This window comes from Rutidosis leptorrhynchoides, chromosome 2 (genome assembly GCF_046630445.1).
Source record: "Rutidosis leptorrhynchoides isolate AG116_Rl617_1_P2 chromosome 2, CSIRO_AGI_Rlap_v1, whole genome shotgun sequence".
NCBI classification, from domain to species: domain Eukaryota; kingdom Viridiplantae; phylum Streptophyta; class Magnoliopsida; order Asterales; family Asteraceae; genus Rutidosis; species Rutidosis leptorrhynchoides.
In genome coordinates, this window is record NC_092334.1 from 185,274,991 (window position 1) to 185,300,000 (window position 25,010).

General features: G+C 34.4%; 2 protein-coding genes across 3 annotated transcripts; one reads left to right on the forward strand and one right to left on the reverse strand.

Annotated features, from left to right (window-relative positions):
• The first annotated feature begins 728 nt into the window (after nucleotides 1-728).
• LOC139891601 (long chain acyl-CoA synthetase 4-like) lies at nucleotides 729-7,816 on the forward strand. The gene is made up of 19 exons (XM_071874578.1): nucleotides 729-1,088; nucleotides 2,704-2,767; nucleotides 2,843-2,932; nucleotides 3,108-3,164; nucleotides 3,307-3,355; nucleotides 3,476-3,552; nucleotides 3,662-3,701; nucleotides 3,784-3,878; nucleotides 4,307-4,474; nucleotides 4,560-4,670; nucleotides 5,439-5,526; nucleotides 5,602-5,668; nucleotides 5,759-5,834; nucleotides 5,918-6,035; nucleotides 6,154-6,399; nucleotides 6,798-6,937; nucleotides 7,027-7,209; nucleotides 7,311-7,430; nucleotides 7,518-7,816. The coding sequence occupies exons 1-19, from the start codon at nucleotides 934-936 to the stop codon at nucleotides 7,557-7,559; spliced, it is 1,986 nt and encodes a 661-aa protein (XP_071730679.1). The 5' UTR covers nucleotides 729-933; the 3' UTR covers nucleotides 7,560-7,816.
• An 11,382-nt stretch (nucleotides 7,817-19,198) lies between these two features.
• LOC139894408 (endoglucanase 6-like) lies at nucleotides 19,199-24,373 on the reverse strand. 2 transcript variants are annotated; one of them, XM_071877669.1, is made up of 9 exons: nucleotides 24,053-24,373; nucleotides 23,748-23,960; nucleotides 22,616-22,816; nucleotides 21,258-21,347; nucleotides 20,973-21,137; nucleotides 20,512-20,796; nucleotides 20,076-20,424; nucleotides 19,921-19,995; nucleotides 19,199-19,804 (listed from the first exon to the last, which is right to left on the reverse strand). In XM_071877669.1, exons 1-9 carry the CDS (start codon nucleotides 24,266-24,268, stop codon nucleotides 19,521-19,523), a joined length of 1,878 nt encoding a protein of 625 aa, XP_071733770.1. In that variant the 5' UTR covers nucleotides 24,269-24,373; the 3' UTR covers nucleotides 19,199-19,520. The 2 variants fall into 2 exon arrangements, with proteins under 2 accessions (XP_071733770.1, XP_071733769.1); XM_071877668.1 differs by having other exon boundaries at nucleotides 19,199-19,810; nucleotides 24,053-24,370.
• Nucleotides 24,374-25,010: the final 637 nt, after the last annotated feature.

The window sequence follows — 25,010 nt, forward strand, 5'->3', positions numbered from 1 at the left end:
TTTTTCGAGCGTATTTTGAGGTTTTAGCTATTGGGGTTTAGATATTAGGGTTTAGATATTAGGGTTTATAGGGTTTAGATATTAGGGTTTAGAAATTTAGGGTTTAGGGTTTAGATTTAGGGTTTAGATTTAGGATTTAGATTGAGTTTTTAACACGAACGGTTTAGAGTTTAGGGTTTAGGGTTTAGGGTTTGGTGTTTTGGGTTTATGGAATAAACCCAAAACACCAAACCCTAAACGCTAAACCCTAAACTCTAAATCGGGCTAAATTTTACTTCACAAAATATGGAAAAAAAACGTTCATATTCTTCACGAACAATATTATCTTAAATGTTATTTTTGTCGATCGTTTTCCCGTCTTTATAATAACATTCATCACGAAGTTTCTCTTCTAAATGTTCATATTTTCGTGTGAACTTGACGCCGGAAAAAAAAAAAATTTCAAAAAAAACAAAAAAAAAAAAATTTTGTTTCCCCCGCTTCCCCCCGATTGGTTACTTCCCATTGATCATGCCCCTATATATATATATATATATATATATATATATATATATATATATATATTTTATATGAAATTAAAATAATAGATAGATACAGTAGATGTAAATAAATCAAATAAATTTTTATAAAATACGGAGTACGATAGAATAGTGTTCGAGAAAGGGTAAAAATACAATCAGTTCAATTAGTATAAATAGTCCGTAGTAAATTCTTATTCAAGTCAATTGTATTTGGCCATCAGCTATAAGATCGGAATCTGTCTTTATTTATTTTCCTCCGCCACCAATCGCCACCTACTCTCCTATCTCTCTCCGTCAACAGTCAAATTTAAAGTCTTTTTAATTCATTTATTTATCTTCAGCAAATCACGGTTTCTATTTATTTTAAACAAATTATTATAACAGTTAAATTAAAAGGGAGTGAGATCGGAGAATGGCGTCGTCAAAAAAGTTTATAGTTGAAGTTGAACCAGCGGTTCCGGCCAAAGACGGAAAACCGTCGGCTGGACCGGTTTACCGTAGTGTCTTTGCTAAAGACGGTTTTCCAGCTCCTATTGACGGTTTAGATTCATGCTGGGATATTTTCCGGTTAGTTCCTTTTTATGTCGTTTAATATTAATATTAATATTAATTTAATAGATCTGTAACTTAATCTTTGCTTGTTTATAGTCTCTGTTGAATATGAGTTTGACTCATGTTTGATTATTGTTTTGTTGATTTAGTTGATTTTTTTTTTTTAATGATGTGTGTAGATGGTGTCTGTCCTTAAATTATTGGCTTTTAAATTTGGAATATTTAGACCAATTTTATATCTAAACTTTATTTGTTAAAATTTTACAGATTTTGATTGGTTACCAGCAACTAATTAAATAAACAAGAAAAGTAAAAGTAAAGGTAGAGATTTTTGTAAGATGATCATTATGCTGAGTGAGATATTAGTCTAGGTTTGTTACATATATAAATATAAATATATGATTCTTGTGTTTTATTTAACGATACAAATTTAGTTTCATCTACAGTCGCATAAAAAGAAGGGTAAAGATGATATACTGAATTTGAGGGCTCTATAGGCCGCAACAAGGATAAGATTTATAATCTTAAATGTTGATGGTTGGGTGTAAAACTTGTTTGGTTATTTAAGAGGCATTTAGCTTATTTACCAAATTAGTTGAAAAGTAGGGGAAAACAGTAAAACATTTATTGCTTTGTTGTTAATTAGTTTTGTTATAATACGCTTTCTTTCAACTATCTTTTGAGAAAAACAAAAAAGATGGTGATAAATGTGATTTGGTTCTACTTCGCCCTAAAGTATATGTTATTTCAAAATGATCATCTTAACATCTTGAGCATGTGTGCGTCATGGTTGTAAAAGTCACGAGTCGGGGACAATTCGGTCGGGACCTTGGAGGGACGTGTCGGTCGAGTCGGGGACGAGATGTCGGGCATTGACCGTTGACTTTTTATGATAAATGAATTAAACATATATATGTTACACATAAATATATCAAACATAAAACATAAATATTTCAAACATTGATATATGTCACAAAATATAATTCTAATATATAAAATTTTTGACTTAACTTTGACTTTGACCCGACATTTTAGCATTGACTTTTAAGGCGTTTTTTACCCGACTTTTTAGCGTTGACATTAGTAATATATGCTGAATACACTTGTACTATATGCTAATGCCTGAATGTATAATTGATGAATTACTTGTGAAAAACGGTAGTAGTTTACCTAGACTAATTTCTTTGTAATGGAGGCAATAAGAAGAACCAATCTGCATTCTGAACTTTATTTGTTTCAGTTCATGTGAAATTTAACAGTAATGTTATACTATCTGAATAGGTTACAAATTTAATATTCATTTTTTTAAACCAGACACTATTTGTTTATATAATAATAATATTCCCTGAACTAGGCTTCGTTTGGCTCACGGAATTCAATGGGATTCCGGCGGAATTGGAATTGAATTTAGACACGCTTTAATATTCATTTTTTTTTTAAACCAGGCACTATTTGTTTATATAATAATAATATTCCCTGAACTAGGCCTCTTTTGGCTCACGGAATCCCATTGGATTCCGTGAGCCAAACGGGGCCTAAGTATCTTCTTACACATTAGTATTGCGTTTCTTGATTTTCTATTGGTGTTTCTATGTATTTTTCTAAAATGTTTGTCATGGTGACATTACAGCATATCAGTGGAGAAATACCCCAACAATCGAATGCTTGGCACCCGTGAACTCGTGAATGGAAAGGTATACTCGTGCTATCTTTGAAATAGGTAAAACTATATTTAATTTATTTAATATAATATTTTGTAAACTTTACAGCATGGACCATATGTATGGCTGACTTACAAACAAGTTTACGAAAAAGTGATAAAGGTTGGCAACGCTATCCGTGCGTGCGGTGTTGAGCCGGTGAGTTACCTTATGATGAAAGTAATATTAATAATATGTTTTTCCCCTCAATTTTACGTTCTTCAATAGTATTTGCTCAACCTTATTGTTCGTGCTTTGATTTCGCAAAGCAAGAAGTGTACCCATTTAATTTTCTTATTATATACATACTGACGAACACTAATGGATGATTTAGGGTGGTCGGTGTGGGATCTATGGTGCCAATTGTGCACAATGGGTTATGAGCATGGAGGTACGCCATCTTTTTCACTTATGTTTTCATAAAAATGTTCCATAAAACACAACATGGTCCAATTTTAGATATCATACAGTTTAGTTTTAACGGTCACCTTTACCTACTAGGTTATTATTTTAATACCGACAATTTTATGCAGGCATGTAATGCTCATGGGCTTTACTGTGTACCTTTATACGATACCTTAGGTAAATATTCGATTTTATTTTTTCAAGATATGTAACTGTTTATTTCTCTATGTTTTCGAGTATATATTTTATATCTCGAGAGTAAATTTTTTACCGTTTACAATGTAAATGTACATATAGGTGCTGGTGCAATTGAATTCATTATTTGTCATGCCGAGGTTACAATTGCTTTTGTAGAAGAGAAAAAGATCCCGGAGGTAAATTGGTTATGTACACTATATATATTATATATGCATAATATATGCATAAGATAATAATACATTAATAGTTACTAGTTGAACTGATAATTTTCGTTTGGTGATCCAGTTGTTAAAAACATTCCCGAAAGCTGGAGAATTTCTGAAAAGTAAGTTATCTATCGTGTTTGATTTCGTAATTATTAATTCGTATTTCAGAGATGCTAAAATGTATGAATATTTTTTTTCCAGCAATTGTGAGCTTTGGAAAAGTCACTCCTGAACAACGCGAACAAGCTGAAAACTTTGGTTTGAAAATACATTCATGGGACGATTTCTTGTTATTGGTACGCACACTACTCTCTTTTTTTTTTTTGTAAAAAGTTATTATTAATCAGGGTTGTAGAACTCGGGGATTACTTGGTCAAAGTCGGTCAAACTCGGTCAAGCTCAGCCAAAACTCGGGATTTCTGAAAAATCGGCCAAAATTCGGGTTTATTTGGATGATCGTTCAAAACTCGGTCAAAGTCAAACTTGGTCAACATCCGACTCTTTGAGTTGCTGAGTACTCCCTCGAAAGTCCGGACCGAGTACTCCCCGAGTAACGATTTTTGCAACCTTGTTATTAATATTTAAAGTCAATTTTTAATGATTATTTTCTTATTTTCTTGTTTATAAAGTCAATTTTGCAACCTTGTTATTAATTTTCTTGTTATTATTAATGATTATTGCACGTTGAATTTTCTTGTTATTAATGGCTTTTATCTACTTGCAGGGTGATAATAAAAATTTTGACCTGCCATTGAAGAAAAAAAGTGACATCTGTACAATAATGTACACTAGTGGAACAACTGGTGATCCTAAGGGTGTTTTGATATCAAATAACAGCATGGCAACACTTATAGCCGGTGTTAATCGTCTACTAGATAGTGCAAATGAATCGGTGAGCTTTTTGGGTTTGGGTTTTTATGTGTACATATATTATTAATTTCAGGCTCGTCTAATACGTGTGAATGATTATTATTTAGTTGAATCAACATGATGTTTATCTCTCGTTTCTACCTCTCGCACATATATTTGACCGGCTGATTGAAGAATGTTTCATCAATCACGGAGCATCTATAGGATTTTGGCGTGGGGTAAGTTGATTACTATATCTTCTCAACTTTACACTTTTCATTACCACCGTCTTCCGTTAATATTATAAATTATAAATAAATAAATGTTATAAAATGAACATCTTATTTTTTTTATTATAAAATGAGCAACACCCGTGTATCTATCATCCAAAGTGCACTTATCTGTCAGATCACCTTTTAGCAAAGCTGTAAAATTCGCGCATCCGGGAGGGACGAGTTGGTCGGGTCTGGGACAAGAAGGGGATGAGTCTAGCATTGACCAACATTGACCTTTTGTAATAAACAAGTTATATATATATATATATATATATATATATATATATATATATATATATATATATATATATATATATGTATATATATATTTACACATAAATATTTCAAACATAGATATACTCCGTATATAACAAAATATCTATTTCTTAAAAATATAAAGTTTTTGACCTAACTTTGACTTTGACCGACTCAGACCTGATTCGGCCCGAGTCGGGCCGACTTTGACCAACTTTGACCCAACTTTTAAGGCGGTTTTGGGGGAGTCTGGACGGGCTACTCCCCAAACCGAGTCAGCTGACTTTTACAACAGTGCTTTTTAGATAAATGGATCAACTATATTGACTTGTTGGATCTGTGGATCATGTTTATCGACTTGTTGAATCACATAAATGAATCAGATTTTTTCTGGATCAGGACCTGACAAATTGACAAGCCTACTTTGTTACATACCATAACATAATAATTGGGATGATTATATATTTATTTGAACAGGATGTTAAGTTGCTGACTGAAGACATAGGTGAGCTGAAACCTAGTATTTTTTGTGCTGTTCCTCGAGTGTTGGATAGAATTTACTCAGGTATTTTTCAGTTACTGACATACTTTTTTCTTTCGTTATACATTTTACTCTTATTAACTTCTGCTTTTTAAATAGGTTTGCAACAGAAAGTTTCTGCAGGGGGTTTTATCAAACGTAACTTATTTAATCTAGCTTATTCATAGTAAGTACCTTATATTATAATATCATTTTCTTTTGCAATTTTTTTTTTACAATTCTTGTTGATTTAGATATACACCTCAAACTTGTGCAGCAAGTTACGTAATATGATGGGAGGGAGAACACATTCAGAGGCATCTCCATTAAGCGACAAAATCGTTTTCAGTAAGGTGGGTTAAAAAGACCTTTTTACCCTTATATTTTCCATTAATAATAGTGACATCACTCTGACTCTAATTTTATATTTTTGCAGGTTAAACAGGGCCTAGGTGGAAATGTACGAATTATTCTATCTGGAGCTGCCCCACTAGCTCCGCATGTAGAAGCTTACCTGAAAGTAGTGACATGTTGTCATGTTCTTCAAGGATATGGTAAAAGCAACATAAACCTTATATCGACCCGTTAATGAGTAAATGGGTCGAATTTGCCACTTCTTCTTTGTAGTGATGTAGACGTTATAATAACTCATTATGTCTATTTGTAATGTAGGCCTGACAGAAACTTGTGCCGGATCATTTGTTTCACTGCCAAATGAAATGAATATGCTTGGTACAGTGGGCCCACCAGTACCAAATTTGGATGCGCGACTCGAGTCTGTTCCGGAGATGAATTATGACGCTTGTTCAAGCAAACCGCAAGGTGAAATATGTATTAGAGGTGACGTTTTGTTTTCGGGATACTACAAACGTGAGGACCTTACAAAAGAAGTCTTTGTTGATGGATGGTTCCATACAGGTGTGCGTTCATAAAGATTCTTGATTATTTATTATTATTACTCTCTCCGTCTGAAATAACTGTCCAGTTTGACTTTCCAAATTGAAATTTTGACTTTAAATATCTTTATTTGTGCTATATAATATAATATTTGATGAAAATTATATATATATATATATATATATATATATATATATATATATATATATATATATATATATATATATATATATATGGTTTTAAAATGTGTTTTCATTAGTATAACTTTATCAATTCATCAAATATTATATAATACAAATAAAATTGTTTAAAGTCAAAGTTGTACAAGAAAGACATGAAAAGTCAAAGCGGGACAATAATTTTGGGATTATTACTGTCGGTATGTAAATTATATTCTCGTAACGTATATCGTGTTGCAGGTGATATTGGCGAGTGGCAACCTGATGGAAGCATGAAAATTATTGACCGAAAGAAAAACATTTTTAAGCTCTCGCAAGGAGAGTATGTCGCGGTTGAAAATCTCGAGAATGTGTATGGAAATGTTTCCGATATCGACTCGGTATGCATTTTAGCAATATCATATAACATTTTTTTAATATATATTGCAAGATACAAAACATATCTATTAAAAAATAAATGCAATTTCAGGTATGGATATATGGGAACAGTTTTGAGTTTTGTCTTGTTGCTGTGGTCAACCCAAATGAGGCAGCAATTAAACGTTACGCTGAAGCAAATAATATTTCTGGGGATTTCAAATCGCTATGCGAAAATCCCAAAATTAAAGAATACATACTCGGAGAGCTCACTAGAATTGGAAAAGAGAAAAAGGTATAATTTTTTAATCATACTTTTAAGTCCTTAACCCTTATCTGTATATAATTAGATACTATTTTTAAGGTAAGCCCTAATTGTAACGTATTGTGATGCAGTTAAAAGGTTATGAATTTATCAAAGCTGTTCACCTTGACCCTGTCCCTTTTGACATGGAACGTGACCTTTTGACCCCAACGTTCAAGAAGAAAAGGCCCCAGATGCTTAAATACTACCAGGTATTTATGCTATATGTTTTTTCATTTATGCGCGACGTTTGACTTTGTAATTCTTTATATTGTCATCCTGATGTCATCTTTTTGCAGGATGTAATTGATAACTTGTACAAGACAATTAACAAGAAGTGAATTGGTGCATGATGGTGTCTTTTCGTCTATATCTGCTTGAAGGTTTTGAATCATCTTTAGCAAATTCTGGACTTGTTTTGAACCTTATTTTCTTTAATATTCTATTGTACAGCTGTGCTATATTTTGGGATGATTATGTATCTTAATTTCTGCTACACTATATATTATTATATCTAAAGAATTCCATGGAACTCTGTATAACTAAAGAACCATATGACTTTTTATTGTTAAATGAATGAATACTCTTTTAATGAGTTTCTCAGTGAGTTGATTAGTGTTTGAAGTTGTGCTTTTGGGGCGAAAGTTTACGTCACTTTATTGATAGGGAAATTTTTTTAATGTGTTGTTTGTTTAATTGTTGAACACTGAGTCGATAATTCAATAACAATTGTAGGACCTTGTTTAGCTTAACGTGTGATTTGGTCTTTTATGGATAATGTAACAGTACATATGTATGTATATGTATGAGCAGTGTTGCAAAAGTCGGCCGACTTGACCGACGCGTTGTTTCTAGGCATGGTCGATGCGTCGTTGCTAAAAAGTCGGTCAAAGGTAAAAAATCGGTTAAAGTTGGAAAAAGTAGGTCAAAAATTCAATAAAGTCAGTCAAGTCGGTCAATCTTTTTTTTTTTTTTTTTTTTTTTGTAATATCATATATAAATATATAATTAACAAAACTATTTTAAAAAGTCAACGTTAGTCAACGCGCGTTGCGTCCCTGTTGCGTCCGACGCGTCGTTTTTTAGGCATGGCCGATGGATCCCCGACTCGCGTCTTTTACAACCTTGTGTATGAGTAAATATGAATATGTGATGTTGGTGACCTACATTCAACGTTAACTTTGATAGGATTTTCATTCAATCGTTGTGAAGTATCTTTTTTTGTTATATTTCGGTACAACTATGAACGTTTTGTCATTGTCTTACAGACATGCTTGTTGAAACTTACTCTCGGTCAACAATTTTTGTAGTTTCGGTTTGACACGAACATTGATTTACAAGTGAAACAATGCAAGTGACATACGATCAATACTTTTGAGGTTAACACTGGTAGAGTTTTCGCTCATCAAATGCAATATCTTTTCAAGTTTTTTTTTCAGTACTACTCCGAGTGTTCTGGCGGTATCGGTTGGGAGAAATAATGTAGTGAAGCAAGGAAGGTTTGAGGTCTGTATCTCAGTCCGTGATCTGACTGAGACATTGATGGCCTGTGCAATAGATTCTGCAAGAAGAAAATGTTTGTAAATCTTTCAAAGTATATGAAAATGATTTTAAACACTTCAAATGTTTTGTAATCGGAAAACATTTTCTCCATTATCGTAGAGGTTGTGTTTTCTATTTCAACAAACTAATTCCCCATTAGCATATGAGAGGTTAGTCTAAGAATTTTATGTTAGAAGTAAGTGTGTTAAGTAAATGTTTTGTCACCGAGGACCTCACAGTTTAACCAACAACCGTGGAAGGTCCGAGTAGCGATTCAAGGAAAGAAAACTCCTAAGACACCGATGAACCTCCGATCAAAGAATCACCTACGTCAACCCGATGCCCACTAGAATTGAAACCACCAGAACCATTAAATTTTGGTACCGACTTGTTCCTAGCCACTTCTGTCTCTACCTTCTTAGACGCCAATTTGTGGTTGCGAATATTATTCCACTCCCTTTGGCACCCAATTTCACAAGTTTGACCCGAACATGGATAACCATCCTTGGAAGCAATGACCCCAGCATCCGAACCATCACCAAAATTTGGTGTGCAATGATTGTACTAACTTAATACGGTGTTACAAACCAAAAACCTACTTGTTGATTGAATATTACAAGTGAACACTATCAAATAATGGTTAGTGTTCATTTATTTATAATATTCAATCAAAATCAAATAGGTTTCTTGTTTAGATGGTGTTCATTTATATAATATGTTCACGTTTGCACATATAATGGTTTTATAAACTTCCGACGCTTTTCATTGATAGCCATTATGATCAACTTTCTAATACTGGTATTAATATTAACCAGTATAGATGGTATTTTGGTGGAAGAATTTGTGCGTATTTTCGCTCTTGTTACTGTCGTTGTCATTACTAGGTTGCGACCGTCGCGCAACCCCAAGAACCTTAAACATTTTAAATTCTTTTGGGGAAGTTTAAAATCGTGCCCGTTTCACTCTCAACGAGTGGAGGAAAGTGCAATCCAACCAGGAGACCATATTTATACTTTTGCACCTGCCTTTTTCTACTCTCACCATGGTATATTACTATCGTCTCTCTCTCTCTCTCTCTCTCTCTCTCTCTCTCTCTCTCTCTCTCTCCCCGCCTAGAATTTGAATTTTGCATGAAATAATTTTTTTTACATATATAGCTTTGACCATTATTTTTTGCAAATACACGCTACTCGTTCGGACACAACACTCAAACTAGATTTTCCCGAATGATACCTAGTCATAATCTGATCGCAACCTAATCGGATTGTAACCTAATTAATCATCGGTCATGAATGAAAAATAAGGCGTTACTCCAGTCACGCAAATTTAATGCTAACGGGGCATTAGAAACTAACGAAATCAAGTCAGTCAGATACGTGACAAAATATATAAAGGCTTTATATTCTTGCTATCCAATAACAATTTGACACTTGTATATATATAAATTATTAATTTGGTTGTTTTATACTCAACTCTCAATTTGACACTCAAATTTGACACAACCACTATTTAACTTCATAATTTGACATTGTCACATCACAGAAAGTGCCAATTCTAACACCATGTCATAGTAGTCTTAAAGGATTTTTGTTTTGCTTTTGTGTTTTGGTTGCGCGAAACGCAGGTATTGTTAATGAACAGGGCATGGTTATCCATTAAACAGGATCTCATGATGGTCTTTCTGCTTCTTTAGCAAGCTGGTTCTCGGGTATTCAGCTGCTTTCAAAACCTACACCACATGGTTCGTGTAACCATGTCATTGACCGGGTGTGGAGACAGGTATCAAAGTGGGGTGATTCGTTCCTGTTAGTACGGTGTGAGAACACTTGAGCACTTGTTGAAACTTCGTAGTGGGACGTCCACCCTAGCAGTATCAGACCCACCCAAAGAAGTTAGCAGCAGAGCCGAGTCACTACTATACTCGGGGTTTGGAAAATATGGCTTGTTCAATAACAACTGTGAAGATTTTGCTTTGTTCTGCAAAACAGGACTTTGGGCTAATGGTAATGGTGGGAGTGTTGGAGGATTTATTAAATTCTTTCGTGTAGGGTAAAATAATCGATAGCCGGATAAATTACTGAATCGTGGTATCACTTTCCGAAAGTAATTATTCGACCCTTATAGCCTGGGTTACACGAATATCACTTTGGGATAAGACAGAGATTAAATTCTTGTTTTGGCAGAAACAAGAATTCCTTTTGCAGAAGAATATTTTGGTGTTCGTAACTTGTGTATTTTTCTCATGCATATTGGTTAATATATTTATATACACCCTTAATCATGAAAGAGTCTTTTATTAAAATCAATTGGCCGATTGATTAATAAAAGTATCTTCTAAAATATTCAAAAGTGGTTACAGGAAGAATATTTCTATAAACAAATATTATCACTTCCATCATTAAAGTAAAAGTTGTTACTTTTACAATAAACAAATATTATATTTTACAACTATCAAAGCATGAGTGATCACTTTATAATAAACAAGTATTATTCCTTCAACCACTAAAGCAAAAGTGGGTGCAAGAATAATTCTTCCGTAATCACTCAAAATTGTGTTAAGTGTTTTCTTACTGCTGTCTCTTAAGAACCAGCACTGCAAAAGGACCAGCAGCGCAAAAATCAGCAAACAGGACCAGCAGCGCAAAAGTCAGCATACAGGACCAGCAGCGCAGAGGAACCAGCAAACAGGACCAGCTGCGCAGAGCAACCAGCACAGGGACCAGCTGCGCAGAATAACCAGCACAGGGACCAGCTGCGCAAAACAACCAGCACAGGGACCAGCTGCGCAAAACAACCAGCACAGGGACAAGCAATGCAGAACAACCAGCACAAGGACCAGCAATGCAGAACAACCAGTACAAGGACCAGCAATGCAGAACAACCAGCATAAAACACTTAGCTAAATTTCAGCTTACTAAGAAAACTTAGTACTGAAAACACTTAGTCAAATTTTAGGTAGACCAAGTCATGATAGTAAATAATGGAAAACCACTTTTGGGTTCGGGTAATCTATCACTTAATGGGTGTACACTCCGTACCTCCAAACCCATTTACAAGTGTAGATTAAAACCCAAAATTACACTAAATTTACAACAATCCTCCCCAATTTAGTGCAATTCGTTTCATGAGAATTAAACAAATTAAAACAAAACTCATGCATAAATGAAAATATCTTGAAGATTGAATTTTCACCTTAGTACATTACACATTCCAAATATTCGAGAATCGGGGTGTTCTAAGAATTGAACCCTTCAACCCATTTGAATAACTGAAAATAACATACACATAAGTTTTCAAATACTCTAAAGCTATCCTGACACTTTACAAGCCATGTGTCCATATCCATTCATGAATGTATCTAAAGCAAAAGTCCAAGCTTTGTTGAAGCGGCAAAACTTCACATTCACATAGGTAGTTCATTTCAGTCATGCACCTGCTATTGCACTTTTTCAAATAAACCATTAAGAAGCTAAACTTCATCCTCACCTTCAACAGGTCCGAGTACATACCTTACCTTGGGATGATACAAAATTTTTGTACTCCAAATTTCTAAGTATAAGCCTTCCACATTGAATTCAACTTCTAATTTTCATCAGAAGGGAATTGGGTATCTTATAATTAGAAATTTATGCGGACTTTAAACCCATCCCCACAGCAGACTTGTTCACCAAGTCTCTTGCCAATCCCTTCGTCAAGTGATCAGCTAAATTCTGTTGTGACCTCACGAACACTATAGAAATCACCCCATTCATGATGAGTTCACGAATCATGCTATGTCTGACACCTAAGTGTCTAGACTTTCCATTGTACATCTGGCTATAAGCCTTTGCCAATGTCGCAGCACTATCACAATGGATAGACATGGGTGCTATAGGTTTAGGCCATAATGGTATCTCATGGATCAAGTTTCTAAGCCATTCTGCTTCTTTACCAGCAGCAGCTAAAGCAACAAACTCAGATTCCATCGTTGAGTTGGTAATACATGTCTGCTTCTTAGAAGCCCATGAAATAGCACCTCCCCCAAGCAAGAACACCCAACCACTCGTTGAAGAATGATCTTCAATATTGGTTATCCAACTCGCATCAGAATATCCTTCTATTACCGAAGGAAACCCATTATAAGATAAACTATAGTCCATAGTTTTCTTCAAGTACTTCAGTACCCGCCTAATTGCTTGCCAGTGATGAGTACTAGGATTACTAGTATATCTACTCAGTTTTCTCACAGCAAAAGCAATATCCGGCCTTGTACAAGTCATGGCGTACATCAAACAGCCAATCACCTGAGAATACTCAAGTTGTGATACAGCTTCACCTTGATTAGGCATAAGCTTCTCACTTGGATCAACAGGGGTACTCACAGGATTACATTCAAAGCAATTGAACTTTTTCAACACCTTCTCAATATAATGAGATTGACAAATCGAAATTCCTTTGCTTTCACGTTTGATCCTAATGCCAAGGATAACGTCAGCTTCCCCCATATCTTTCATGGAGAATTTTGATGACAAAAATTCTTTTGTTAAATCAACATGACTTTGGTCAGTCCCAAAGATTAACATGTCATCAACATATAGACAAATTATAACTCCTTTACCAGAATCATCAAATTTACTATATACACATTTATCTGCTTGGTTTAATTTAAAACCACTAGATAAAATCACTTCATCAAACTTTTGATGCCATTGCTTAGGTGCTTGTTTCAAACCATATAAGGATTTCACAAGTTTGCACACCTTGCCTTCATTTCCTGGCATGACAAAGCCCTGAGGTTGGTTTATATAAACCTCCTCATCCAATTCACCATTCAAGAATGCTGTCTTCACATCCATCTGGTGAATAACTAGATTGTGAATCGTAGCCAAAGCAATCAGCAGTCTAATGGTAGTGATACGTGCCACGGGAGCATAAGTATCAAAATAGTCAATTCCAGACTTTTGTCTAAAGCCTTGAATGACTAACCTTGCCTTGAACTTTTCAATAGTTCCATCCACCTTCATCTTCTTTTTGAAAATCCATTTGCAACCCAAAGGTTTGCAACCAGGAGGTAGATCAGCTAACACCCAAGTGTTATTGCCCATGATAGAATCTATCTCATCATTAATTGCCTCTTTCCAGAATGCAACATCCTGAGACCTCATTGCTTCATCATATGTTTTAGGATCATCATCAACATTGAAACAATAGGAATATTGGGTAGAAACATCATCCCTAGAACCTTCAACTAAGTATAGTTGAAAATCTGGTCCAAATGATTTAGGTTTCCTTTTTCTTTTGCTTTTCCGAAGCTCAAGTGACTGATCAACAGCCTTTTCAGAGACTTCATCATTACAATCCTTATTGATTCCATTGTTACTTGGAATCATATCCTTTGGTCTAGGTATAGATGAAAATCGATTTTCATCAAAGATTGCATCCCTTGAATCAATCACAGAATTGATTGAGACAAACTCATTAGGCTCTATTACATAGAACCTATATGCCTTGGAATGTTCAACATATCCAACAAATATGCAATCTATACCTCTTTCACCTAAACTTTTCTTCTTGGGATCAGGTAGTCTTACAACCGCCCTACAGCCCCATACCCGAAGATAATTCAAGTTAGGTTTCCTTTTATTCCAAAGTTCATAAGGTGTAATCTTGTTTATTTTGTTAGGAACTCTATTAAGCAAATAACAAGCTGTTAACATAGCTTCCCCCCAAAATCCTTCACTTAAACCCGAATAGGATAACATGGAATTAACCATTTCCTTAAGGACCCTATTCTTCCTTTCAGATATACCATTTTGTTGTGGAGTATAAGGAGCTGTGGTCTCATGGATAATACCAACGGATTGGAAATACGATTGGTCAATGTATTCACCTCCCCTATCTGTTCTAAGTCTTTTAATCAAAGCCTTTTGTTGTAATTCTACTTCAGTTTTAAATATTTTAAATTTATCTAATGCTTCATCCTTAGTATGTAACAAATAAACATAGCAACATCTAGAAGCATCATCAATAAAAGTCACAAAATATTTCTTGTTCCCTAAAGTAGGAGTAGCATGCAAATCACATAAATCACTATGTATTAATTCCAAAATTTCAGTATCACGATGTACATTTTGAAATGGTTTCTTAGTGATCTTTGTTAACATACACGTTTTACACTTTTCATTGTTCATGTCAAAAGCCGGTATTAATCCATCTTTAGACATATCTTGCATTCTTTTAAAGTGTATATGTCCTAGTCTAGCAAGCCAAAGTGTAGAATTATTTATGCTAGAAGTAGATATAAAAGCAAAATTAACATTCAAGTGATTAATGTTAAGTCTAAACATTCTATTGCATAAATAACCAAAACCAACAAACATACCATGTTTTGACAAAACAAACTTATCAGATTCAATCACTTGTTTATAACCACAACAATTTAACACACTACTGGAAACCAAATTTTTTCTTATTTGTGGTACATGCAAAACATCAAACAAACAAATAGTTTTTCCAGAACTAAAACACAAATCCACACTTCCACGTCCATGAACAGAGGCTGTTGACTCATTTCCCATATGAAGAATTGATCCATCAGTCACGGACTCGTAAGTCTTGAACCAAAATCTATCCTTGCATACATGGGTGGTGGCTCCCGAGTCAACCCACCACGCGACATCATCATCCTGCACAAAATAAGCCTCAGATATATATGAAACATAATAATTCTCATTTGAATTATTAAATATATTCTGACCTTTCGAGTTGTGGTTGTTTAAACCATTTCCCGAACCGCTTGTGCTAGATCCTTTGACATTATTATTACCAAAAATAACCTTGCAATCCTTTTTCATGTGTCCAGTTTTACCACACTTCCAACAAGTCAATTTAGACTTCTTGTTCGGATTAGCCTTGTTATAACCTTGATGTTTACGTTTGCCCTTTTTGTCATTATTACTAGTGAACTTTTTATGTTCCACCATATTAACAACAGACGTACCAGCAACTTCGTTGCTCTTTGGCTTGTCATTATCCTGCAACCTGAGGGATTCCTCAATACGCAGATGACTACCCAACTCAACAAGAGTTAACTCCTCCTTCTTATGTTTCAAAGAATGTTTAAATTCTTTCCAAGATGGAGGTAGTTTATCAATTATGCTTGAGACTTGAATAGACTCATCCATGTTCATCTTATGTTGTGTGAATTGACCAAGTATACGAATGAGCTCATTGTATTGTTTCAAGACCGGTCTAGAATCGACCATCTTGTAATTATTAAAATTACTCACAAGGAACTTTTTACTAGAAGCATCCTCAGACATATACTTGGTTTCTAAACAGTCCCATAGTTCTTTAGAAGATTCAACATTTAGGTAAATATCAAAAAGGGAATCAGCCATACCATTGAGGATTAAACCTCTAGCGATGTAGTCATCGTTCTCCCACTTGCACCTTTTCCGAATTTGTTCAATAGTGGCATCATCACCATGATCTTCAGGAATTGGTGTGCTGAGTACGTACACCACACTCATGCTGCTCAGAAAGAAGTGCATCTTCTTTTGCCATCTCCTAAAATCAATTCCCTCAAACTTATCAAGTTTGGAGAAATTCGCCGTCATGTGTTTCATCGTAGCCGCCATCGATTATAACGAATAATTACTTTCGATTGTTGGAGGATTTATTAAATTCTTTCGTGTAGGGTAAAATAATCGATAGCCGGATAAATCACTGAATCGTGGTATCACTTTCCGAAAGTAATTATTCGACCCTTATAGCCTGGGTTACACGAATATCACTTTGGGATAAGACAGAGATTAAATTCTTGTTTTGGCAGAAACAAGAATTCCTTTTGCAGAAGAATATTTTGGTGTTCGTAACTTGTGTATTTTTCTCATGCATATTGGTTAATATATTTATATACACCCTTAATCATGAAAGAGTCTTTTATTAAAATCAATTGGCCGATTGATTAATAAAAGTATCTTCTATAATATTCAAAAGTGGTTACAGGAAGAATATTTCTATAAACAAATATTATCACTTCCATCATTAAAGTAAAAGTTGTTACTTTTACAATAAACAAATATTATATTTTACAACTATCAAAGCATGAGTGATCACTTTATAATAAACAAGTATTATTCCTTCAACCACTAAAGCAAAAGTGGGTGCAAGAATAATTCTTCCGTAATCACTCAAAATTGTGTTAAGTGTTTTCTTACTGCTGTCTCTTAAGAACCAGCACTGCAAAAGGACCAGCAGCGCAAAAATCAGCAAACAGGACTAGCAGCGCAAAAGTCAGCATACAAGACCAGCAGCGCAGAGGAACCAGCAAACAGGACCAGCTGCGCAGAGGAACCAGCAAACAGGACCAGCTGCGCAGAGCAACCAGCACTGGGACCAGCTGCGCAGAATAACCAGCACAGGGACCAGCTGCGCAGAACAACCAGCACAGGGACCAGCTGCGCAAAACAACCAGCACAGGGACCAGCTGCGCAAAACAACCAGCACAGGGACCAGCAATGCAGAACAACCAGCACAAGGACCAGCAATGCAGAACAACCAGTACAAGGACCAGCAATGCAGAACAACCAGCATAAAACACTTAGCCAAATTTCAGCTTACTAAGAAAACTTAGTACTGAAAACACTTAGTCAAATTTTAGGTAGACCAAGTCATGATAGTAAATAATGGAAAACCACTTTTGGGTTCGGGTAATCTATCACTTAATGGGTGTACACTCCGTACCTCCAAACCCATTTACAAGTGTAGATTAAAACTCAAAATTACACTAAATTTACAACAGGGAGTAGTCAAATTAACAGCTGGATCTGGCGAACTGTGACGATCTTTCTCCTTTCAAGAATTATAGGTAGAGAATTTGGACTTGTTTGGGGCATTGTTTCAGCAGTTGTTACCCGTTCAGGTATTCGATATGCGACTGACATTGGGATGGATGAAACTGCTGTTAAGATTGATGTTGAGGAATTGGTAAAACAGATTGATCATAAAAGATCTTCAATGTTCGTATTATTCGAGTTGTTAAAAGTTCTATGCTATTTAGCAATTTTTCCGCTTACTCCCGGAAGGATATCATATTCTGATTTGTTGTCTTCATTAGTTATACCATTTAGGATATCTCATACAAATAATGGAAATTCAAGCTGTGGTTTGTGAACTACAAATTGCACTATTCATTTGTTGGAGTTATAGTAAGGGTTGTTTTTCTTTTGGTTTTTCCATTGTAAGATCTTTCTTGTCAAACATTTAAAATTGCATGTTTTTATGAACTACAAATTGTACTAATCATTTGATGGAATTAGCTTGTGTTGTTATACGGGTAACATATTGTACCATGTGTAATGAAATCTTTTTAGCATGTGTAGGGCAATTTTGTTATGTTTAATAATGTAAATACTTTGAACTTCATCTTCTAATTGAATCTGTAATATATGTTGGTAAAAAAGTAGGATACCACAATATAAGTAGGATTATAATTGTAACTTAACAAATAATGTAGGTCAAAATGTTGGATGATAGGGTTTGAATGCCCGGATAAACCTTTGAATCGTGTAATTACTTTTGCGATAAAGTATTTCGACCCTATACATATATTGCCTTAGGGTTACACGAAATCTTTATTCGGGATAAGACAAAGGCACAACTCCAATAAAGGCAATTAAAATTGAAAGTCAAGAACATAGATAATTTGTATGTTGTGAATGCTCATGTTTTCATCATTTAGAAAATGAGACAAGTATTCTCTATTTATAGAGATTAAAAGGTCACACCTTTTGGTGAAAAGATGTTCATGAATGGCCACGCCTTTTGGTGAAAAGATACCATGAATGGTCACATCTTTTGACTAAAAGGTAACACACCATTTCATTAATAGTTGTGTCTTTTGGGCCAAAAGACACCAACTAACAACATAACCTTTCACTTGGATTAATCAATTTGGATTATACAAGCGTGCACTCCGCACTCTCCAAACTCGTATTTAAGAACTCGAAACTCCCTTATCTCAAGTAAATCACTTTATCACACAAAATAATCGATGACACTAAATTCACAACACAAAAAGTACTTCTAAGGTAGATATAAAAAAAAGTTAAGGCTACTACATGCGGAAAATATTGACTAGTGTATGTCAAAGGGTACCTCTCAGGTAGATATAAAAAAAGTTAAGGCTACCACATGCCAAAAAATAAGTCGATCTTTGTTTGTTCATTCTCTAACAGTTGAAATTTAGTTCTTATTACTAACTTCAAATTATTTAGCAAATGATCAAACAAGTAGAGCATACTCTATGACTATATCCAATCTAAGTAATTACCTTTCAGGTTTCAATATTCTTATATCTCATACCTCTATTTATGCTTGTCTTTATCGTTTTCAGGTTATTTTAATTAATTTGTGGTTTTAATCTAGAGTAAAAACTAAAAACAACAAAAACCAATGAACAGATGAGTTGTGCACTCTATTCATACTGAAACTTCATAATTAATGTGTTGCCAATCTTTTGCAACATTTAGCACACGAAAAACAACCGAAACGAAATCTACTCTATCTTTACCCACACATCTATATTATCCATACTCACTCTAATAAGCTAAAATAAGAGGTTGAGAAAGAGGATGAGCACTTTTTTAAACTCCTCTCTTCACTCCTTTCTTCCTCCATACTTACACACTTTTAAAACACAAAATATAAATTATGTATCACAACTTTCAGTTCGACACCATACGTGTGATCGTATTCATCACGTTCTTGATTTGGTCTTACGCCAACGTGTAGCTTGAGATAGAGACGTCTGCAGGTGATGCAGAATGAATGTAGACAAACTCCATACTTTTCCCTGCTGGTAATGTGCTAACCCAATTTGGGAACCCGTAGGAACCATTTGGGCTCTTGGTTAACCCCCAAACAGGACCGTACAGTTTTGAGATTGATAGGTTAAGGTTCTTGATCATCTTCCCTGATTTGTTGGTTACCACAACTGAGTATCTGTAGTATGTTCTTCCATTTGATTCCCATGAAGATGTTGGCTTTTGTTCAACTGCAACTGGATCTAGACAAATAAATTTAAAATCTTTAATTAAGTTCATCAGAAAGATTAAAACTTTTTATCATATATTCAAGAATGTGACATTTTAGCAAACAAAAAGGTTAAATTTTTACCTTCGAATGAAGTTTCTTTAACTGGGTTAGATTTTGGTTGAGCAGCAATAGGCTTAGTTGCAACAGGGATTTCAACTGCAAAAAAATCAACCACATTTAGACGAAAGAACCCACAACGAAAACATAAACTACCCAAAAAAATAACTAAAACATACCTGGAAGTAGTTGGTTGTAGCCACCATGACCACCATGTAGCCTAGCCAAAACACCAAGAAGTGGGGCATTGTTATATGTAGCGGGCTCGGTTTGCTCGTAATTATCTCTATGGTCCGCAAAATTATCGTACGCATCTGGCCCACCAACTATAGCACCATCCAAAAGATTCGGGTCACTAGCTTTTCTACTGAACCAAGTTGCATAACCACCTCTGCAGCTAACAAACGATGGGTTCACCTTAACCGACACAATCGATGAACCTCTATGGTGCACTTGTTGCGGATAGTTGTTACCATATCCAACCATGTAACTTGTAGCTCTTGGATTGTCACCAAGAATATAATCCACCTATAAAAGCCAAAAATGTTAATACTTTTTCCAGTGATTATTAACTGAAATCAAATTCAATAAGCAAAAATGGGGAGATTTTTTTACCTGTGACTTGGCGAATGCGAGTAACTCAGATGGGGCAACACTGCCCGAAGAACAATGTAGGCTTCTTCGGGCAGATGTTAAGTAATCGGAGTAGACAGTTAGAAGAAACGATGCACTTGTGACGAACTGCAAGTTGTTCCATCTTTGTTTATAAATTAGACCGCCGGGCGTTTTTTGAACATTTTGGTTACTCTTGCCTAGACATGAGCACATAAAAGATTCGGCCTTTTCTTGATATTTTCCGAAAACCTGAGCATGACTACCGCCTTTCCCTCCCATTAAAAACTGCACAAAAAACAACCAAAATATAAAAACGTTAAAACATGTTCTTTTAGCTGTTGTCCTACCTATTAGCAACTAAGCTACGTGACATTGATATAATGTCGAAAAGTTATTTTCTTAATACCTTAATGTAAGGCTTCAAATATATCAATAAATGATTATTTCAAATATATCAATACCTTAGCAACAAGGGTCTGAACACCGGCATATTTAACGTCCCAACCAAACTCCGTCATGGCCCATCCGGTCCCACCAAGCGCGTCACCGTTTTTGCCAAGGTAATCTAAGTAGTATTCATTTCCGGATGCCTTGTACAACCAAGCAGCTGCCCACAACAATTCATCCTGTCCAAAATTCAAAAGAAAAAAAAAAAGTTACTAAAAGGGTAAAAATGTAAATGTCCACAAAGGTAGTTAAGACAGTTAAAAATGTGGTGGATGGGTATAGAGATTAAAATCACATACAGCATAGCCACTGACAGATCGATAGTACTTCTGGGCCACAGTGATGCTACTGTCATATTTGCCCCTATATTTGTCGGCAAAATCAAAAAGCTGAAGACAAATAAATTGTAAGTTAGTGACACGTCATAAGGGTAATATGGGAAATGAAAATATATTCGGTGGGGGTTGATACAGTACTACGACCGACAGAATTAATTTAGTTTAGTTTTTTGATAAGTTATGATCTACGGTGTTCAGTGAATCTGTACGGTGCGACCACATTGCCCGTGAAAAAAACCAATTATACCTTAACTTTTGTCACTCAAACATGTGCACCGAATAAATTAGCAACTAAAATTCAATATATACGTCTTTTCTGTTTTGTTATTATTTACCTATTAATCAATTAATTAATAATTACCTATCATCAACAAGATCCTTTGTATCTCCAAAAAAAAAAAAAAAAAAAAAAAACCTTTGTAATTCAAATTGCGCATATACATTGTCATAGCATTTACATCAGAACAATTGGTGTAATTTTTATAAATATAAAATTATGTTATTAATAGATATACAATACAATATTACAGTATATTCTTTTATATTTACACGTTCAATCTATATTTTACAAGTTCAATTTAAGACCTAAAGTGTTTACCGTGTTAATCATACTATTAGGTTTATTTAGTTAGCCTGTTTATCATTTTACCTACTATTCTCAAGTAATCCTTTTTAAACACTTTTATAAGTTATTGTAACTTGTGTAAAACTGAATTTCGTATCATTTATTTTTTAAATTATATATCTTCTTCATTTAAAAAAAAAGGCTTTAAAATGGAATATTAATGTAGTAGTTTCTTAGAAATAACGTTTCATGTTTAATTTACGGTCAATTTACTGTATTTGACAGTCCAGGGTTATAATGGTCAATTTACAATGGTAATAGCAGTTATCTTTTCAGAACATACATTTTAAAATGAAAGAACTGTTTCTATATTTTCTTGCATATTAAGCAAAAAAAGTAGTAACATATTCTGAATTTAGAAACTCTAGCTCTGGAAAAGGAACTAAAGTGAAAAAGCAGAAATAAATAAATGATATTCTATGATAGGCTTATGAATAGTAGGTGGCGTCCCTACAAAATTCAACCATAAAAAACATTGCAGACAATAAAGTTATTAACCGCAGCTGCTTTCACACCAACTGCTTTACTAACATACGCCTACCTGTTACTAACGTACGCACTAGACCATTTAATTACTTTAATGTGGCACAAAATAAGACAAGCATTCTTTATTCTATTTGTGACTAGAAAAAGTGATAACTTTTAAGTAATTTTAAATGACTATGGCGCTAAATGTGAAAATGAATAAACAAACCTGATAAGCGTGACTAAGAAGCTCTCGGGAGTACGCGGGGTTAGAACGGTGGAAAACAATAGAAGCGGCGGCCATTGCAGCAGCGGTTTCACCAGCGAGATCGGAACCAGGGTTATTTTGGTCAATTCTATAAGCGTAACGTGAAGTTGTCATGTCTTCGGGTCTTTGCCAACAGTAATGGTCGGTGTTACCGTCTCCTACCTACATACAAATAACGTTTATTAACAAATTTGACCTAGTAAAAATTAGTTTCACGTTAGTCAAAGATTGCTAAGCTATAAATTTTTTACTTAGTAGGACCCTTAAAATTATGTACTTTAAAATCCACATCAACACCGTTGTCACAAAAAACCATGTAAATATATTCTTTTAGTCCGTTTATGATGCACGTTCTATCATGATTCGTAGGTTAATTATTTGTTTAATTAACGAAAACAAGACCCGTAAAATCATTTTTTGTGTTCCAAGACTTCATTTCCCGGAACAGCCTCATAAAATGATTTTTTTCCCTAATTTAATATGTTGGAGTAGTTTTTATTTCTTCATCTTTGATTCATGAAGGATTGAGTTTCCATACTCTCTCATATTAACTTCCTAAAAAGATAAAAATTTTAACGAAAATACAACACACACAAACTTCCTAAAAAGATACATTTTTTGGGAAAAATACATATTTCTCAAAATTTAATTGGCAAGAATCACTGTACTTCTTAAGGACAATAACATGCCATTTAGAAAAATATTGTATTGTATTATTTTAGATAACAATTAAATAATTTCCTAGTTATCCCATTTTGGAAAATATTCATTTTGAATCTGACAAATATACATTTTTATTTTACACATACATTTCACCTGTTGTTAAATATATAGAAATACATACGAAAAAAATATAAACGGTTATTTACAGCTAAATCAAACCTTATTAATAATTATATTAAATTATTAATTAATTATTATTATATTACATTATATTATAATCATAACAAACCAAACCTATTGTAAAAATGGCAGTACATGTTTGTTTACAAAACTTATTATACTACCGGACAAAAACAAAACCTAAGAAAAAAACAGAGCATAAAAACAGAACATAAAAAAACAGAGCATAAAAACAGAGTAAAAAGATTACCTCTCCATATAGAACATGAGGTTGAGGATGAGCTTTAATTAGATAATCAGTACCCCATTTAACAGCTTCCATAGCATGACTTAACTCACCACTTGAACCCATTTGATTTCCATATTCCATTATACTCCATGACATCATTGTCACTGTAAATGCCATTGGTAGCCCAAATTTCACATTATCCCCTGCATCATAGTACCCTCCCACCAAATCCACCTTCATTAAACATAAAATAACAACTAATTAAAGGTTTTATAAAAAGACACTAATAATGGATTAAAAATGTAAAAGTGAAATTACTAATTTACCCCATTGGATTTGCCATCATACAACCCTGAATTGCCTCTCCATTTAACTCTCTGGTTTCCAGGAAGATAACCAGATCTTTGAGCTTCAAAGAACAAAATGCTTTTACTTAATGCATCACCATAATCATGTCCACCTGCTAAAGCCAAAGGTACAACTCCCATTAGCAGAAACAGAGTAGTAATAGCCATTGAACACAATCCCACTAGTTTCACCATTTGGGTTTTGGGTTTTGAGTTTTATGATTTCTTTTTATAAAAATAGAACAAAAAATATGTTTTTATTTTTATTTGAATGGCAATGCTGCAAGTGTTGGAGAGAAGATGTAAAAGAAAGAAGATGAAGAGTTTGGGAAGTAGATGCAGAGAAAGCGTTAGTATATATTGAGGAGTCGAAAAGAAAGATGCCAAAAGTAGAGATTATTATTAATACATGATTTTTTCTGTAATTATTTATGTTCAATTTTTTACTGTTAATAATTAATGATTACAATTACAATTGCAATAAAAATTACTACGTAACATTTTTGTTTTAACTTTAAGAAAGAAATTTTCTAATAAAAACCTCAAAGATTGAGGGATTATTAAATGAAATTTTGATATGTACATTTTAATAACCACCGTCCCGTGAAAATGTCTACTCTCAAATATATTACTCCGTATTTTTTATGCACAAAAACATCTTTTAATAACAACTCTTTTTTTTTTAGGACAGCGAAATTGGAATCACCCGAGGGGGACTAAACCACCCGTTGCGATCATCTCCCGTTTCGACTATGCCGATGCAGCGATAATAACCCGCCCCCATCGCTGCCCGGGAGGAAACCTTGAAACCGATCCAAGGGCACGGCCAAGTAAAACCCCCATCCCTTTACCCCACTTAGGGGTGCCCCGGGTGATTCCGGACGGGCAGGATAGAGTTGCATTTACATTTAAGTAATTGTTGTAGCCGGGTGGAGTC

Excerpts from the sequence above, each read along its gene's own strand:
- LOC139891601 (XM_071874578.1), top strand. The coding sequence starts at position 934 with ATGGCGTCGTCAAAAAAGTTTATAGTTGAAGTTGAACCAGCGGTTCCG. Across the intron at positions 3,702-3,783 it reads AGCTGGAGAATTTCTGAAAA|CAATTGTGAGCTTTGGAAAA; the intron begins GTAAGTTATCTA and ends TTTTTTTTCCAG. Across the intron at positions 6,036-6,153 it reads TCATGTTCTTCAAGGATATG|GCCTGACAGAAACTTGTGCC; the intron begins GTAAAAGCAACA and ends TTTGTAATGTAG.
- LOC139894408 (XM_071877668.1), bottom strand. The coding sequence starts at position 24,268 with ATGGTGAAACTAGTGGGATTGTGTTCAATGGCTATTACTACTCTGTTT. Across the intron at positions 21,348-22,615 it reads TTCTTAGTCACGCTTATCAG|CTTTTTGATTTTGCCGACAA; the intron begins GTTTGTTTATTC and ends ATTTGTCTTCAG. Across the intron at positions 19,811-19,920 it reads TAAAGAAACTTCATTCGAAG|ATCCAGTTGCAGTTGAACAA; the intron begins GTAAAAATTTAA and ends TTATTTGTCTAG.